This window comes from Idiotropiscis lumnitzeri, chromosome 10, assembly GCF_059441095.1.
Source record: "Idiotropiscis lumnitzeri isolate Australia: NSW breed Sydney's pygmy pipehorse chromosome 10, RoL_Ilum_1.0, whole genome shotgun sequence".
NCBI classification, from domain to species: domain Eukaryota; kingdom Metazoa; phylum Chordata; class Actinopteri; order Syngnathiformes; family Syngnathidae; genus Idiotropiscis; species Idiotropiscis lumnitzeri.
This window is the reverse complement of record NC_142400.1, coordinates 9152168-9167459: the sequence shown is the minus strand read 5'-3', so window position 1 is coordinate 9167459 and position 15292 is coordinate 9152168. Positions and strand designations below refer to the sequence as shown.

Sequence of the window (15292 nt, the reverse complement as noted above, 5' to 3'; positions counted from 1 at the left end):
AGTGAACTTTGACGCCTCATAGCTGATAAATAAATCTGTGATGTAATGAGAGTGTCAGAGATTTGACGCAGAGAGATAACACATCAACAGATTAAAAATGTTTTTTTTTTTTTTTTTTTTATGGAAATGCACACTGAAAGCATACTTTGATGCGACGGAGACACACAATAAGAGTTTCAATTTCACAGTGTTTGGATGTTGCCTTCTTTGTTATACTGAAGGCAAGTCCTTGTAAAATAAATAATTTTATGAATAAAGCAACTGTGAGGCAAACCTTAAAGCTATACGATGTTTTAAACTGCAACATACAAGCCAGTACAAGTCGTAACGTTTCTCCTTGCTGGGCCATAAAGCTATTTTCGTAGAGGCTCCTGTATGTAAAATATTCCACTATCAGAGATCATAAATGGTTTATTGTGATCTTTCATAGAGCATAGACTTTTATTTTGCGTCAGTAAATCATTCCTCAGCATCTGAGACTGTTCGTCTTCGCGAGTAGAAGGGATGCACGGTTTTAATGTTTATGGGCGGAAATTTAGTAGATTTCAATGCTTTACAGGGGCAGTAAAGTGTGAAATATATCATTTACAAACATTTTGCGTTTAAAAAAACAGCTCTTAAACGACGAGCTGTGAATACAAATAGAGATCAGATTTTATTTTAGCACATTCCATCATTCAGGTTGTCATTCGCTTGGAGTTGTTACACCTCTTATATTTTGTGAAAGTTGCGTTGTTTTTTTTTTTTTTATGATTTTCACCAAAAAAAAAAAATTATATCATTATCATCTGTCATACAAGTGTTGAAGAGTCTTTCAGGTGAATTCAGGTTTTTTTTTTAAAATTAATTCTATCCATTTGAAGAACAATGAAGTAGGCCTTCTCAACTGTTTTTCACCATTCCAGTTTCAACAATTTTTGGGGGGCGTGGCGGAAATAGTGACCAGGGACCCGCTTGGGCATCCACCATGAGTTGCGCCTCCCCCACTACATAAAAACTTAAGCAAATGTGTTGACCCGGCACAATTGCAATGTGCAGTTATAATAGCTGATTGCCCAAAAATGTTTGCTTTCGAGCGCTTCGTTGTTGGCCACGAGTATGTGGAAGTCATACAGAGAGAGACAGAGAATGTCAGGGACTTGGCCCCTGGACTGGGCGTGGCCGCTTTAGAGTGCCTCGTGGTTGGTCATGAGTGTGCGCAAGTCATGCATGCAGAGAAAGGTCAAAGAGGGGAGGATTTGGGAAAAAAAAAAAAAAAGCCTCGCAAGGATCCATTGGGATATATTCCAGCGGCTCAAAAATGTAAATGAGAACCACCGGCAGCAGTTCATAGGAGGCAGAATGTCTTGATTTTTCCTGATTTTCCAGCCTTATTTGATATACATTACTTTTTTTTTTCAAATTGGGCAGGTTTATTAACACTATTCTTTGCAAATTTCCAAGACATTTATTTTCACTTGACATGGACTCTACGCTCTGTCGCCTATTTTATTTTCTTATTACCATTCTGAAGTGTCTCAAAAGTGTAAAAAAATAACCAATGGTTGGCGTGGGGGTCACCTCATTATCTGTGGTATCTGGTGAATTATTCTCATATTGTTTTTGTTTTCAAATAAATGCCACGCCAGAGTCTCATGTAAAAAGACGGCAATTGTATCTCATTTGAAATTAGCACCGCACATCTGCTGAGGCAAATCGGATGGTGGCCGAATGAGGTCGCGTGTGGATGGCGCAGCTTTCGTAAGATATTTATTACACGGTCAATTTGAGACATATTTTTTACAGAAAACTTGGTCGAATTATATTTCAATAAATGGAGCGCGTCACAACAACAACTCCCAAAATGTTGTCAACATGATTTGTGAAGTGACGCCCTTTAATTATTCGGCCCTAACTGGGTTTGTGTTATTTACAGCTCGTCGAAAAACCGAGGAGACTATAAAACATTGTTAATTTTCCCTTTAGAAGACGGCCTCATTCCTAATAATGAAACATGTGTGCTGCTCTAAGCACCTTTTCACTAACTTGGAGGTGTTTAGTCTTTTCTGGGCCATGAGTCCATGACCTGGTTATTAAAGTGGGAGCAAGAATTAATGTATTCACCGTGTCGTTCTCATCATCATCTTCATTTAGCCCATGATTAACTCCCAATCATCACGCGTGATTAAAAGTCAGAGTAAAAATACTCTACCCATATTTAATAGTCCGGCAGGTCCCAGAGTGTCAACACAACAGATATCGAGCCACGAGCCGCACATACGTTTTCTCCTTTCTTCGCCCGAAAACGCCCCTGACCATTTCTGGCCTATCAACCGCACATGTTGGAATTAGAAAAGCAAGCCCGCGGTCTCATTAATTAATTAAACGGTGAGTGCCAGTGGCACCGAGGCGCTGGTTATCGCTGTCACTCAGACGCGGCGTGATCTCGAGAAGAAACTTACCACAGGGGCAGCGGGAGGCCAGGTGAGCACACGCGCGTCCTCCCTATCTGCTCCCTCACTTGTTCGGAGTTCTTTTTTTTTTTTGTACTTATTTTCCAGGTAAAGTTTGTCTATATTGGATCATATTTTGTTCCTCTGAGGATGGCCATCTACTTTAACTAAGCCACATGTATGTCAATAAATGAACAAAAACAAAACTATTATTTAAACAATTAAAACGATAAAGAGGAACATGTTGAATGCACCTGAGGTTGGAGATTTCGGAATTCAACATAATTTTGAAAATATGTCACAAAAGTTTTTTTTTTCGGGGGTTCCTCCACTCTGCCCTGTTTTTCGTGAAACGTCCAAATCACATTTTTATCAATGTTTTTCTTGAACTTTCGGGGTTTAATTTCTCCCCAATGCATTTCAATGAGTGTCAATTTTATTTTTACTCTTTGGGGGGGCTAAACAATTGTTTATATTGAACTTTTATGTTAAATACATTTTAACTGAGTCGGTGTTCAAATTGTGAATAATGTTACAGTGGCTAGGAATAATATAAAATATCGTATATCTTTTATAAATAAAACCTCTGCCTGGCTTTTGGTGAACACTTGGGCCTAGTATGCAACTGTTATGTGGGTCATTATGGGGGCACTTGCAGAGCAAACGTTTTTTTTTTAGGTCTAACTTAGAAAAGAACCGTTAGATGGTTTCTATTTTGAATCAAATCAAGGAGACAATTATGGGATAAAAGATTCACATTAAAACAACTTTGGTTTGTTTCCTTTTTCATATAGGACATTAATCTTTACAAAACATTCAATGCAATAGAAGAAAAGGTCCTGTACAGTACGCTTCAAAATAAATATTCGTGAGACTGTAGTTGAAAAGCTTGTCATAGATTAATAAGTAACATATTAAGCGGTCTATCTTCGGGCTGCATCAGTCAAGGCTATCGGGAAAAGATGAAGGCGTGTCACATCGTCTACTAAATGATTACAGCATTAAATTATCATCTTTAGTTCCTCCACGATGGAACCGCGGAGATCTTGGGGCAGCGCTCTTTCTCAATTGCAGTGGCGACAGGTGCGCTTTTATTTATTTTTCTAATGAAATCACTCAGTTTGTATTCACTCCTCCTCACTTTTATTTCTAGACTTTTTATTATAAACCTACTGTACGTTTCTTCTCCTTTGAATTATTTTCTCTCTGCAGATTGATAAAAGTGTGTCCACAGCGGCGATTGGAGACTTGATAGAATTTGTGCACCCATGGATGGGGGTATCTCTGTGGGGAGTTTATATGGGACAAGGTCACGTGATTCATTTCGGAGTGGGAGGTGAGAAGCAAAACACAAAAAGCCTCGATTTGGACTCATGATTGCTATTGTCCGAAAATGGCAGCGAGGCAAGATCATTTTTTTTGTCTTGACCCTCTCTCCAAAGATGAGAACATGACTCAGAAAGCGTGCCGCAGCCTCGTGCAGCAAATGCTGCCCAGGTCGAAAGGTGACGGCGTCCTGAAGAAGACCACCATCACCTCTCAGCCCATCGCTGACATCAGAGTGCCCGTGGGAACCCGCGTCCGAGTCAACAACGACAAGCACCACCTGCTTCCGTCCATCATGGAGCAGATGATGCATCGCTGTCAGACGTTCCTCCACCAGGAGTTCAAATACGATCTGCTCAACTTCAATAGCGAGCATTTCGCCACGTTTGTTCGCTACGGCCGAGCCGTGTGCACGCAGGTTGGTTTGACGTTCTTAATTGTCAGATGGTAATAAAGAGGGGTTAACCACGGTAAAATAAATAAATAAATAAATAAAATCAAAGTTATTGCAGGATTTCAGCTCTTTAAAAATTTCTGGCCATTCTACTCCGATCATTTTTACATTTGCCTTCAGGTCAGCATCTGCTTGGTGTGTCAACTGGATATTGAATTAACTATCATGTTCATATTGAGCTGAGCAGCCACGACAGATGTGTTGCGCAATAAGGCTCATTCTTCTGTGGTTATCATCACATTTTTCCTCTTTGGCATCACTCGTGCTTCTCATTTTGTTGCTGCGTCTGCCATCTGCTTAAGGTTCACTGCAGACCAAGCCATGAGGCTAAATGCCAACGTCATGAAATAATTAGTTGATGCTGTTTTGAGGTTCGGCGTACTTTATACTGTACCGTATTATCTTTTAAAACGAACCGCAAAAACTGTGCGATTGCCAAGGAAGCAGCGGGTTGCCATAAAAAGAGGAAATGGGCGATCATAAGAGAGAAAGTGTGGATATTTTGAGAGAGTGTTGGTCATGAGCTATTACCCCATCCACGTGTTTCGGTGACAGTGACTCTCCACGCTTTACTTTCTAGCCAAAGGCACATGAAAAATTCTGAAGAGTTAAAGGGGAGTATCCATTTGAAGAAAAAAAAAAATGTTGGACATATTTAGTAAAACAGTATGAGCTAACAGTAGGCAGCCACATGAGTAAAAAAATGTGGTCACATCCTATGCCTCGAATTTTCAAGAAGCCACCATTCCACGCGGCCTCACAGAAAGAAAACTTCGAACCAACAATATAATTTAGTCTTTTAGTAATACACCTCGTCGAATACGGTGCTTTTCTGGTAACAAGGTGACAAATTAGCATGAGGCCTACACTAAAAAAATTAATACATAATTCTCTTCATGCACTATTGTTCAAAAACATTATTTATTTGATATCCATCAGCACTGTTTTTTTTTTAAACAAAATGATTTCCAGGTTAATATTCTGTTGTTTGTTTTTGCAGATTCCCTTTCAGAAAATGAATGGAGATCACGTCAACACGACGGAAACGCTTGAACTGATAATGCAGCAGCGTATGGAGACGGAAACATAAGCTCTCACATCGGCTTAGTCCTCCTACTAACAAGCGCCATAAAAGCCTTTACTGCACGTCAGGATTTCAAATATGCGCTGACAGCAAAGGACATACTTTGTCGACTCGTCAAACCCCAATAAAGGCGGACAAAACTTTGCAACAAAGCGGCTCGCCAAACTTTGTGTGTCGTCTAGTTTATTAAGAGTTGTGGAATGTCAATAAGAACATCTCTATACAGTAGAAGGGTGGAGGAGGCCGTTGCGCAGACACACTGACCTTCTGCTATTCTCCTCCTTGATAATGACCCAGACAGCGGCATACTGCCCACCAGCCAGACCTCTAATGAAGCCGAACACTCTCTATCATCTGCTAATAACCTTCCGTGCAGCGGCGAGAGTCACAGACCGGGCCGGCGTCTTTGGAAGAAAAGCTCTGGGCAGACAGGAAGTGGTGGAAAGCATCCCGTTTATTGATTTAGGACTGCGTGCAGTGCCTGATGATAACTGCGTTCCTCCACTAATAAAGATGGCCAAAAAGGGGAAGAAACATTTCACTGTATTAATCAATCATTTTTGGTTGCCGCGCTGCGACATGTACACAGAGCAGCCTGTATGGAAACACTTGGCTTTTCTTCATAATTGGCTCAGAAGGCTGTTCCTCAGCAACGCTTCGGAGGGAGCGCTGATTAATTGTCCTCTTAAATCCTTGTAATACCACAACCGCCTCATAGTTCACCACACAAACACACCATCGGGTGCCCACGTCCCAAAAGAAAAGAAAACCAAAAAAAAAATCCTCCGTCTTGTCACTGGTGCAGGCTGACAACGTATCCGTACAGCTGCTGTGAGAATGCCTGAAGAGAGAATTTATCTTGGACCCTCTTCCTGCCAGCTTGTCCCATGTCCCTGCGGAGCTGCGGTTCCACGACCAGCCTCTCCATGGCCTTAGAGAAGGCCTCCGCCGTGGGCTCGCACAGGAAGCCCGTCTCGCCGTCCGCCACGCTTTCCAGGGGCCCCCCGGAGTTCACGGCGATAACAGGGCAGCAGCAGTACATGGCCTCGACGGGAACGATCCCGAAATGCTCCCCGCTCGGCGTGTACAGCGTCGCATGGCTGCCCCGCAGCAGCGCCACCTTGACCGAGTCCGAGGGGGAGCGTAAGAAAGTCACACAGTTCTCCAAGTGGTGCTCCGCTGCCAGCTCTTTCAGCTCGGCGTAGTGCTCCACGTTCTCGCTGACTCGGTCGTCGTGGCCCCCCGCGATCACCAGGTGAACGCCCGCTCTCCGGCCCGGAGGGAGCGCGCTCCTCAGCGCCGCCAGGGCTCGCAGGGCCAGGCCCAGGTTCTTCTTTCGCTCGTATCGGTTGAGCGAGAGGAACAGGTGGGAGGTTCCCTCGGGGAGCAGCCCCCACAGGCCTTGCGCTTCAGTGGGGGGCTGGTCAAATGTGCGCGTGTTGAGGGAGGGATAGAGGACATCTGTCTGGACCCCTTTGAGACTCTGAAAGGTCTCCCTGAAGACTCCTGCGGTGAACTGGCTGTTTACCAGAATCTACATGCAAGGAAAATTGCATCAGGAGGACCACACTTTGCAGTATTTACGAGAGTACAGTGGTACCTTGACATGCGAGTGCCCCAACGTACTATTTTCTCACGCTACAAAGGTACTGTTTTTTTTTTGCTTTGGTGTGCAAGCCAAAATTGTAGTCACAATCAAGCTGCAAATGTGCCGCTGCATTGAAGTCAAGCACACAAATACAAAATGAGAACACTCACAAGGAGCACCGGTAGGCTAAAACTTGTCCAACCGCTCACATGCAGACAAACCGGCCTCACTAGGCCACACCTCTTAAAGGCACACATCAACACACAAAGACTGCAGAGCGTACAATATGTGTGCGTGACGTTTGGCTTGATTATATTTGATAAAAAGAAATAATTTTTTACAAACCTTTCAATATGGTCAAGTAGGTAAATATGCAAGGTATTTTACACACACAAAAAAGGGTAGCCCCTACGACCCCCAAAAATAAATAATTTAAGATTTATAAATATTTTTTAAGTAGTGAAAAAATTCTGCAGACAGGTGAATCAGCGAGTGCTGAACCGCCGGTATGCTGGGGGCAAACTGTGGAGCGCTATTTTCTTTCTTAAAAACACGGAACGAAAACACGTTTTTTTGAGGGACGATATCGGAAAGGATTAATGGCTTCTCAGTTAATTTATGGGGAGAACTAATTTAATATATAAAGTATGAAAACTGAGTTCTGAGCTTGGTCAAGGTACCACTGTAGTTAGTTAGTCCTCTGCTGTTCCATTCTACTTCAGTGAGACCTTATCGACATGACTTATTTTAGTTGTACAATACCTGCTATTGCTTATTAAGTGTCACCTCAAATAACACAAAATGAAAAACATGCTATTTTGTCAATTTGTTTGTATCATGCTCATGTAAATAAATTATTAAATCAAAAGGGTGCCTTGTGACTTGTCCAGACGTCATAAATCATTATACAATGGCTACAGTAACAAAAAATGCAGCTCGCAGGGCCACTTGAGGGGAGCCCTTGTTGATTCTTGAGTCATGAGCAGATGGTACTTCCAGCACCAGCGTGAGATTGGCATTTGAAAAATATTCAACATTGTAAGTAGAAAGTTGAATAAAAAAAATATATGATACTACAAAATATGATACTACAAAAAAAAAAAATATATATATATATATTATGAAATTCTGTTTTATCATTAATAGCAATGACAGTACTAGAAAATGAATTTAGAGATAAATGCCCAATATTAGCAACAGAAAAGTATCTGCAACTAAAATTTTACTTGTATGAAAGCTGCATATCTGAACACCTATCGAAAACTAAACTACTTATAAATGACATACATACATGCACATTTTTTATATTATATTGTGTGGGTATTATATAAACATATATACACACACACACCTGAAAGAAAATAAACACAAAACAAGTCCGAGTGTGTGTGACCAACAGGCCTTTATGTACCATATCAGCCATGCCAGTCGTACGCTCCTCGAGGAAATCAATGGGCGCACGGTAAATCTTCTTTAGGGCTGATTTCCTTTGAGTGAGCAGCTGGTCCGGGAAATGACAGTAGAATAAAACCTTCTTTCTGTGACGGGACAGCCTCAACACTGGAATACACACTGACACCTTGTATGGGATTTAAAAACAAACATGAGACTTTACTTAGAATCATATATGCAATTCAAGAAACACTTTTCAAGCCCCTTTAACAGAGAAATTGCAATGGACTGCATATCTGTACAATGTTGTAATAAGGCACTGAATGTGACTGCTTAATGATGTAAAACATCTATCTTGCCTCTTAATATGTTAAGGACGACCTAAACAAGCTCAAATGAAAATGGCACTCACCTGATCACAGAAAAGCACATCATACTCCAGCCCACTGAGGAAAACCAAATAGAGAGCTACGTATATCATCCTCAAGTAAGCACACACGGCATGGAGGTAACCAAAAACACTGGTGGGTAGCCAGTCACCCACACAAACCTGTTGGAAGTGGAGGAGGAAGAAATAATTCAAGCACAACTACATATGAACATTTTATACACATGATTAACCGAATCCTTGTTTACCACTGGGAGGTCAGGGTCAAGTGTCTCAGAGAAACAGTGGTTTGGGTCATAGTGGGCAGTCCAGATCTGGACATTACATCCTTTAGACTTAAGCGCGACTGCAGCATCTACAACCAGACGCTCTGCTCCACCTATACCGAGGTCTGGATGTAGAAACACCACCCGAACCATCCTGGACATAGCCACACATGCAGAATAAGATCTATTAAAAAAAACATTTACATTTGTAAAGTATCAAGCCTTTTGGACATATTGGTCAATTATTTTACCTCAAGTAAAATGAATCCCAACTATCATGTCAACAACCTTGTTTTAAGGTACTCCATATTTTTGGTATCAAACAGTCTAAATGAGCAGTAAACATGCATGATTGTCACAAGTGTCCAATGACTTGCCACCTGCTTGAACTAAACTAGTGAACGGTGAACTCAGGTGGGGGTGAATATGTCAATAACATCAACAACCACAGCTAAGGTTTAGCTATACAGCGTAAATAAAATCACAAATGTTATCAATAACAGTACATAGCGCGAATATTAGCGTGCATGCATTGCTTAAAAATACAAAAACAAACAACCGAAAGGCTTTGTATAATATACATTCATGATATTTTTTAAGGCGACAAAGCGGCCAAAAAGCCGTCCAACATATACATTAAATATTACACATTTTAGCGCTTATCTTACCCTACTCCTGAGACCTGCAGTTACACTCTATTCGCTGATTCTATCAGGAAACATAAGCGCTGCGCCACCATAGTGGCTCTAAATTCACACGTGAAATTCAGCAAGGCGAACTTCCTGCTTGCTCCAAAATGGCGCTGGTTTCCTCATTGACAATCACTCGTCTCGTAGAAGACACGTCACCCATACAAACGGGGAGATTCGTATTTAGCCCATTTATATAAGATGATTAATAATATTGTAAAATGAGAAAGGATGCATAAAATGTGTTTAGATTACGTAATGGTTTAAAAACAGTAGCATAAACCCGTGTGGTATGTTAAGTATTTCTACATTTTTAGGTTGAATGTTAATTTATCGACCGGCATCGTTTTGGATACCTACACGGGTCCTGGTATTTTGCAGTCGTGTCCTTTTTAGACAAGCGTCAGCTTTGAGGGTCCCTTCTCAAGTTTGGACCACTCCATTCAGAACTGACAGCCGTTCTTTGGAGTGCACATCACCGTCAAGAGAGAACCTCGTGGATTCAGCTCGCACCGACACAAATAAAACAAAATGGTAAGGCAATATAGCATGCACTTATTGTCGTCCCGCTGAAAGGTAGCAGCGCAATGAAAACATATCGGCGATTTGCTACTTGTTAGCAGGCTTGCTAGCTTTAGCGTATTGCTTGTGTACGTGGCTTCCCCACCATCAAATAATCACTTCAATTGAGCACCATGTTTAAATAACAAAATACACATGACACATATGCAAGAGACTGTTAATGTATAGCTATTTGGTGGGTTTAGCTCCACTCAGTCTTTTGCAGATTTTTAGACCGTTTTTCCTTCAAATAAGCCTAATAGAATGCATAGTAAATTTTGGTGTAACTGTCTTCTCTCAGCCTGGACCAGCAGTAAGTGCAACCAGCGTGGGTGCGTCTAGCCGTTCCCCCAGCAAGACCGTGGCTCCCCGTGCAGCAGGATCCACAGTCCGACAGAGGTACACATCCAAGCTCACAGAAATGGGCTCAAGTTCGACTTAATAGCCGAATAGTATCCACATACTCAAACAACAGCATCTGTTGGATGTTGACTCTGAGATCCAAGCAGGTGAGTGGTAGTGAAAGGGTGACAATGAAACAAAGTTGGAATCTGTAGTAGAAAGCTTGTTGAGTGGGACATTAAGATGCTATTTCATCATGAAATCAACAATAGTCGCTTCTGCATGAACACAAATTTTCAAAGATCTATGATTGAACCCCTAAACCGCCGAGGTGATGAAATACAAGTTGGTATGATGCATTTTTACCCACCTTAGTATAGCCTTTTGTGTTAGCCAGTAGATTTAAAAAAAACAAAAAAAAACAACAGATTTGACCGTTTTTACTTTGGGCGATAACAGAGCTCACTTTAAATTCATTATCAGCCATGACAATCAGCATTTTCATGAATAGCTTTTTAATTTTCATCACATGTTGCACTGAGGAATTAAACTCATTAATTGACATACTAACAGGCATGGCTTTGTTCATGTATTTTATTTAACCAGGCTTTTTAATTACAAAGTAGTTTTAAGGACACTAAAGGGGAAATGGGGGTCAATCAGATTACATGATCAAAGTTTTAATACACTCCACTAAGTAGACCAAAAAAAGAAAAGATGTAATGTTTTGATGAAAAAGTAATTTATAGAATTTTTTTTATCCTCTTAATAATGTTGATGTGTCAAAATATTGATACTTTTATGAACATGACTGTCATAGAGGTGCAACGGTTAATCTCTCTCTCTCTCTCGTTTCAATATCCATTTTAAATTAAAATTTGCCAATTTTTATAATTATTTTATTTAATGATGACTGATTCATAGTTAAATGTCACATTTTTAGTAGTATCACAACTTGTAACTGTAAACTGTAATTGTAAAATACAGAAATTTTAGTTGGAATTATAATAATTATTTTTAGGTTTTGAATGTTGTGATTTTTTATGACTATTCTTGTACAGTTATTACTTGTAGTGTTATTAATATTATTTTATTGTAAAATCTGGTCAATTTTCAGAGTAATCTTTCTGTAAAAGGAATACATTTTTGGTAGATAGACATTTTGTCAGTATATTGCTACTTCAATATGTAAATGTGGCATTTGTAGTAGTACGTTATTACAATTTTATTCTCCTAACTTTTACATCTTTTGTGATAATTTTGCAACATTGTTCATTTTAATAGTCCAATTATGTATAGTATTGTTACACAATATATTCTTTAAAAATCAAGACATAGTTGGTAGGAATGTCACAACTTTATTCTCTGAAAATTAATATTTTTTGTCTCCCCCCCCTCAGAAAAAAAAAATCAGGCAATATTTCACAAATTCTGCCAGAATATGTAAAGGAATGATCACAACAGGAGATAAGTTTTGTCAATTTGTGCGTTTTTCACAGGAAAGCAACCAGCAGCGGTACTCGCAGCGGTGGCAGGACCACTGGGTCGGCCGGTACCGGTGGAATGTGGCGCTTTTACACCGAAGACTCACCGGGTCTCAAAGTGTAAGTATATTGTCATAAAAGCTACAACCACATGACCTCACCACTATATAAAATGTTAAATGCATCACTTGGGGTGGAAATTAGGCAGAAAAGTCTGATAAGTTTCTATTCTGCACCATACCTCCTCCCCATTATTAAGGAGGGGGGGTGGCTGCGTCCCATCTCCTGGTCGCATGCGGCGGCGGCGGTAAGATCGATGACACCGCGCTGCTTATCGAGTGTGTGTCTCGGACGTGGAAGGAGGGCACACTCCTCGTACGCCGCTGTATATCGAGTGCGCGTTTGTTCCCGCGTTAGACGCCGCTCGCGGAGCTTCATTAAAGGATCCACTCTGAAAGGTCAACTCAATTACAGCCTTCTGACAGGGGCGGGGGGAGGGCGAGGGATGGAGGAGGCGGTTGGCATGGCGATGCGCACCCCCACTCCCTCACCCGGTCCCTCCTTCAGAATTGAGAGCCCCTCCTGGTGTCAGCGGCTCATCAATAAAATGAGCCAGCCCTGCTCGAAGACTGTGCGGCGCACTTGAAACCTAATGAGAAACCATTCCAAAGTTGTCCGTGAACGCATTTGTTTGCGCGCTCGCCACTTTCCAAAGACGCGCTCAACATGCACTTTGAGGGCTGACACTTCTGAGTGATTCAGAAAAGTGTCTGCAATATTGCTAGAAATCATTGCGAGTAATGATTATCTTTAGATTATGGGCTAGTACTCGATGACAATGAAAATACAGACAAACCTCCAAAGTTGAACGCAATGCGTTCTGTGATGTTGGTTGACGACAAAGTTGCTCCAATTTCAAAATCAGTGAACTCCTAGTGGATATATAACGTGCAGGAATTAGTTCCAAGCTCAAGCTGGCAAATTGTAAAACCATTAATAACTGTTAATGCTTTAAGAAACCCAACTAAAAATAAATTAGCGGGTGTATATACGCACTACAATAAAGTATAGTCACCGTTTGAAAATGCCTGCCAGTCATCTGTGTTGTGTAAGGGCATTTTGCATGTAAAGGTTAATTTGCACAATTTAATATGCAAGTATTTTTTAATTGGTTTTATGGTTATCATCATCATAATTGTAAAGATTTGTGGGACGCCCCAGAGTAGTCCAAATTCCATTTGGGGGGTTGGAATTTGGAGGCACCAATCTGTTAACTTGCAAGTAGGGCAATATGGTCGAAAATTGGATATGACTTGACACCCTTTCTGGTTCTCTCACGCTCGGTTCTCATATAGAATTGCACAGGTGAAGCAAGATGAGCTTGACAAGTTGACTCAAATATTTGCGGCTTAGAAGTCCATACATACTTACGGTTGAAAGTTTTCACACATGCTTTTGCAAACTGTAAACGAGTGCTCTGTCTTTGCGCATTTGATTGGAAAAGCATGAGAATGATTCTGACCAGGTTCTTTCTTAGCGGGAAGCAGCCATCTTTTTTTTAATTCATTTAAAAATTTAATTATTTTATTTATTTATTTATTTTTTTAAGATCAGATACTTTTTTCTTTCATATTGGCCGAAGCAGTACACCATCCATTTACTATGATGGACAAAATGTTTAGTACATTACTGAATGTGTAAAACTGCCACTGATGCATTGTGTCTTTCTTTTTAGTGGCCCAGTGCCGGTGCTGGTGATGAGTCTGCTCTTCATCGCCTCAGTCTTCATGCTTCACATCTGGGGGAAATACACCCGCTCTTAAGCCCGAGCCAGACGACTTGCTACCCCGCACCTCGCCTTCTTAACACATCAGACCAGGACCAAAACCCAGATGACCCCCTCCAACTTTGCCAGCCACCTGTACAAAGCATGCAAACTGGATTTTGACGCAAGACGTTTTCAGCACTCGCGCTGACATCCAGGTGCCGTTTGTATCAAATGCATGGCAAATGCTCAGTGCAGCGCTCGAGGACAATTCAGTTGACTTTAGGCTACCCAAAATGCCTGAAATGCATTCGTTTATTATTATTTTATTATTATTTTTTTTTTGGTGAGCAGCATTTTTTTTTTAATTTACTCAATTTATGTTGGTTTAAACGAAATAGAAAAGGAGCAATGGATTCCATAATCCATAAATAAAAATAAATCAAACAAAAGAAATGTACTCAACATGATGTTCAAAAGGGACTAGAAGTCAAAAACGTTTCTTTTTTTTCAGCCCCCGATTTTTATTTGACATTCACAAGTTTAGTTGATTGAAAACCTGATCTTACAGGACACACGTGAAATTTGTACAAAATGTGATTTTTATTGTACAATTAAAAAAGAACAAAAACAAATTGTGTTTTTTCTTTGACTAATTTGCTTGCATTCAAAGCGGAATACAATTTAGCAACAGTGACTGATGACGTGCTCAAATGTACCTAACGTGACTACATTTTGCTTTGCGGCATCATTCTTGTCATTCCAAACAATGAGTGTCGCTTTTGACAGCCGTGGAAACTGTTAAGTGCATCTAAAATATACCACCAACGTAAGGAAAATAAAAACTTGAAGTCGCTGAGTTATTATGGTAAATGCTTTGAATTGTGCTTGCAATTTGTCCACCAAAGTCACGAACAATGCCTGTTTATTTTGATTGATTTATTGAACACTTAAACTGACAAAAAAAATTAAAGAAAAAATATCTTAGTTCAGTGCAGTTTATGTTCAAAGGAAGAAGTAGAAAAACATCGAGTCCTATCATTTCTCTATATAAATGAGAAATCACGTTAGAACACAAGTAGGTTATTCATATATTTAAAATAAAAACAAACATTATTTCAGAGGATTTCTCTCCCCTTTCACTTTTCAGAAAACACCATTCAAAAAAACGAGAACTCATGAGCCAGTTCAGAAACATTATTTTTCTTGTTATTAAAGAGCAACATGCCCACTCCACAAACAATAACATAAAAAATATATCTTCATCATTTTATAACGACTTAATGACTTGTTGACGTTTATACTGTTTGTACTTTCACCTCCTGTGGGGGGCACTGCAGTCTTCTCTGAATCTCACTGGTTTCACGTACAACAGCCTGCCACCGCTCATAACTTTGATTTTCCTTTTTTATTATCATTTTTTTAAATATACTGACTAGTCAAGCTATTTCATGTTCAAACGAATAAAACGCCTCATGAATATCTATTAGTCTTTTATCATAAAAAAGTGATTCCCAGTCA

At 40.3% G+C, this 15292-nt stretch overlaps 3 protein-coding genes across 4 annotated transcripts; 2 read left to right on the top strand and 1 right to left on the bottom strand.

The window, feature by feature from the left end:
- Positions 1–3409: 3409 nt before the first annotated feature.
- On the top strand, positions 3410–5404 carry LOC148329036 (phospholipase A and acyltransferase 1-like). Its single transcript, XM_088307196.1, has 4 exons — positions 3410–3515; positions 3645–3768; positions 3875–4176; positions 5213–5404. The coding sequence occupies exons 1-4, from the start codon at positions 3462–3464 to the stop codon at positions 5300–5302; spliced, it is 570 nt and encodes a 189-aa protein (XP_088163322.1). The 5' UTR covers positions 3410–3461; the 3' UTR covers positions 5303–5404.
- A 328-nt stretch (positions 5405–5732) lies between these two features.
- On the bottom strand, positions 5733–9784 carry alg2 (ALG2 alpha-1,3/1,6-mannosyltransferase). Of its 2 annotated transcripts, none has more exons than XM_088307194.1 (5): positions 9599–9784; positions 8913–9084; positions 8689–8826; positions 8296–8463; positions 5733–6830 (listed from the first exon to the last, which is right to left on the bottom strand). In XM_088307194.1, the coding sequence occupies exons 2-5, from the start codon at positions 9081–9083 to the stop codon at positions 6090–6092; spliced, it is 1218 nt and encodes a 405-aa protein (XP_088163320.1). In that variant the 5' UTR covers position 9084; positions 9599–9784; the 3' UTR covers positions 5733–6089. The 2 variants fall into 2 exon arrangements, with proteins under 2 accessions (XP_088163320.1, XP_088163321.1); XM_088307195.1 differs by lacking the exon at positions 9599–9784 and adding an exon at positions 9182–9546.
- Positions 9785–9973: 189 nt separating this feature from the next.
- On the top strand, positions 9974–14406 carry sec61b (SEC61 translocon subunit beta). Its single transcript, XM_088307197.1, has 4 exons — positions 9974–10153; positions 10482–10579; positions 12022–12126; positions 13742–14406. The coding sequence occupies exons 1-4, from the start codon at positions 10151–10153 to the stop codon at positions 13827–13829; spliced, it is 294 nt and encodes a 97-aa protein (XP_088163323.1). The 5' UTR covers positions 9974–10150; the 3' UTR covers positions 13830–14406.
- The last annotated feature ends 886 nt before the right edge of the window (positions 14407–15292 follow it).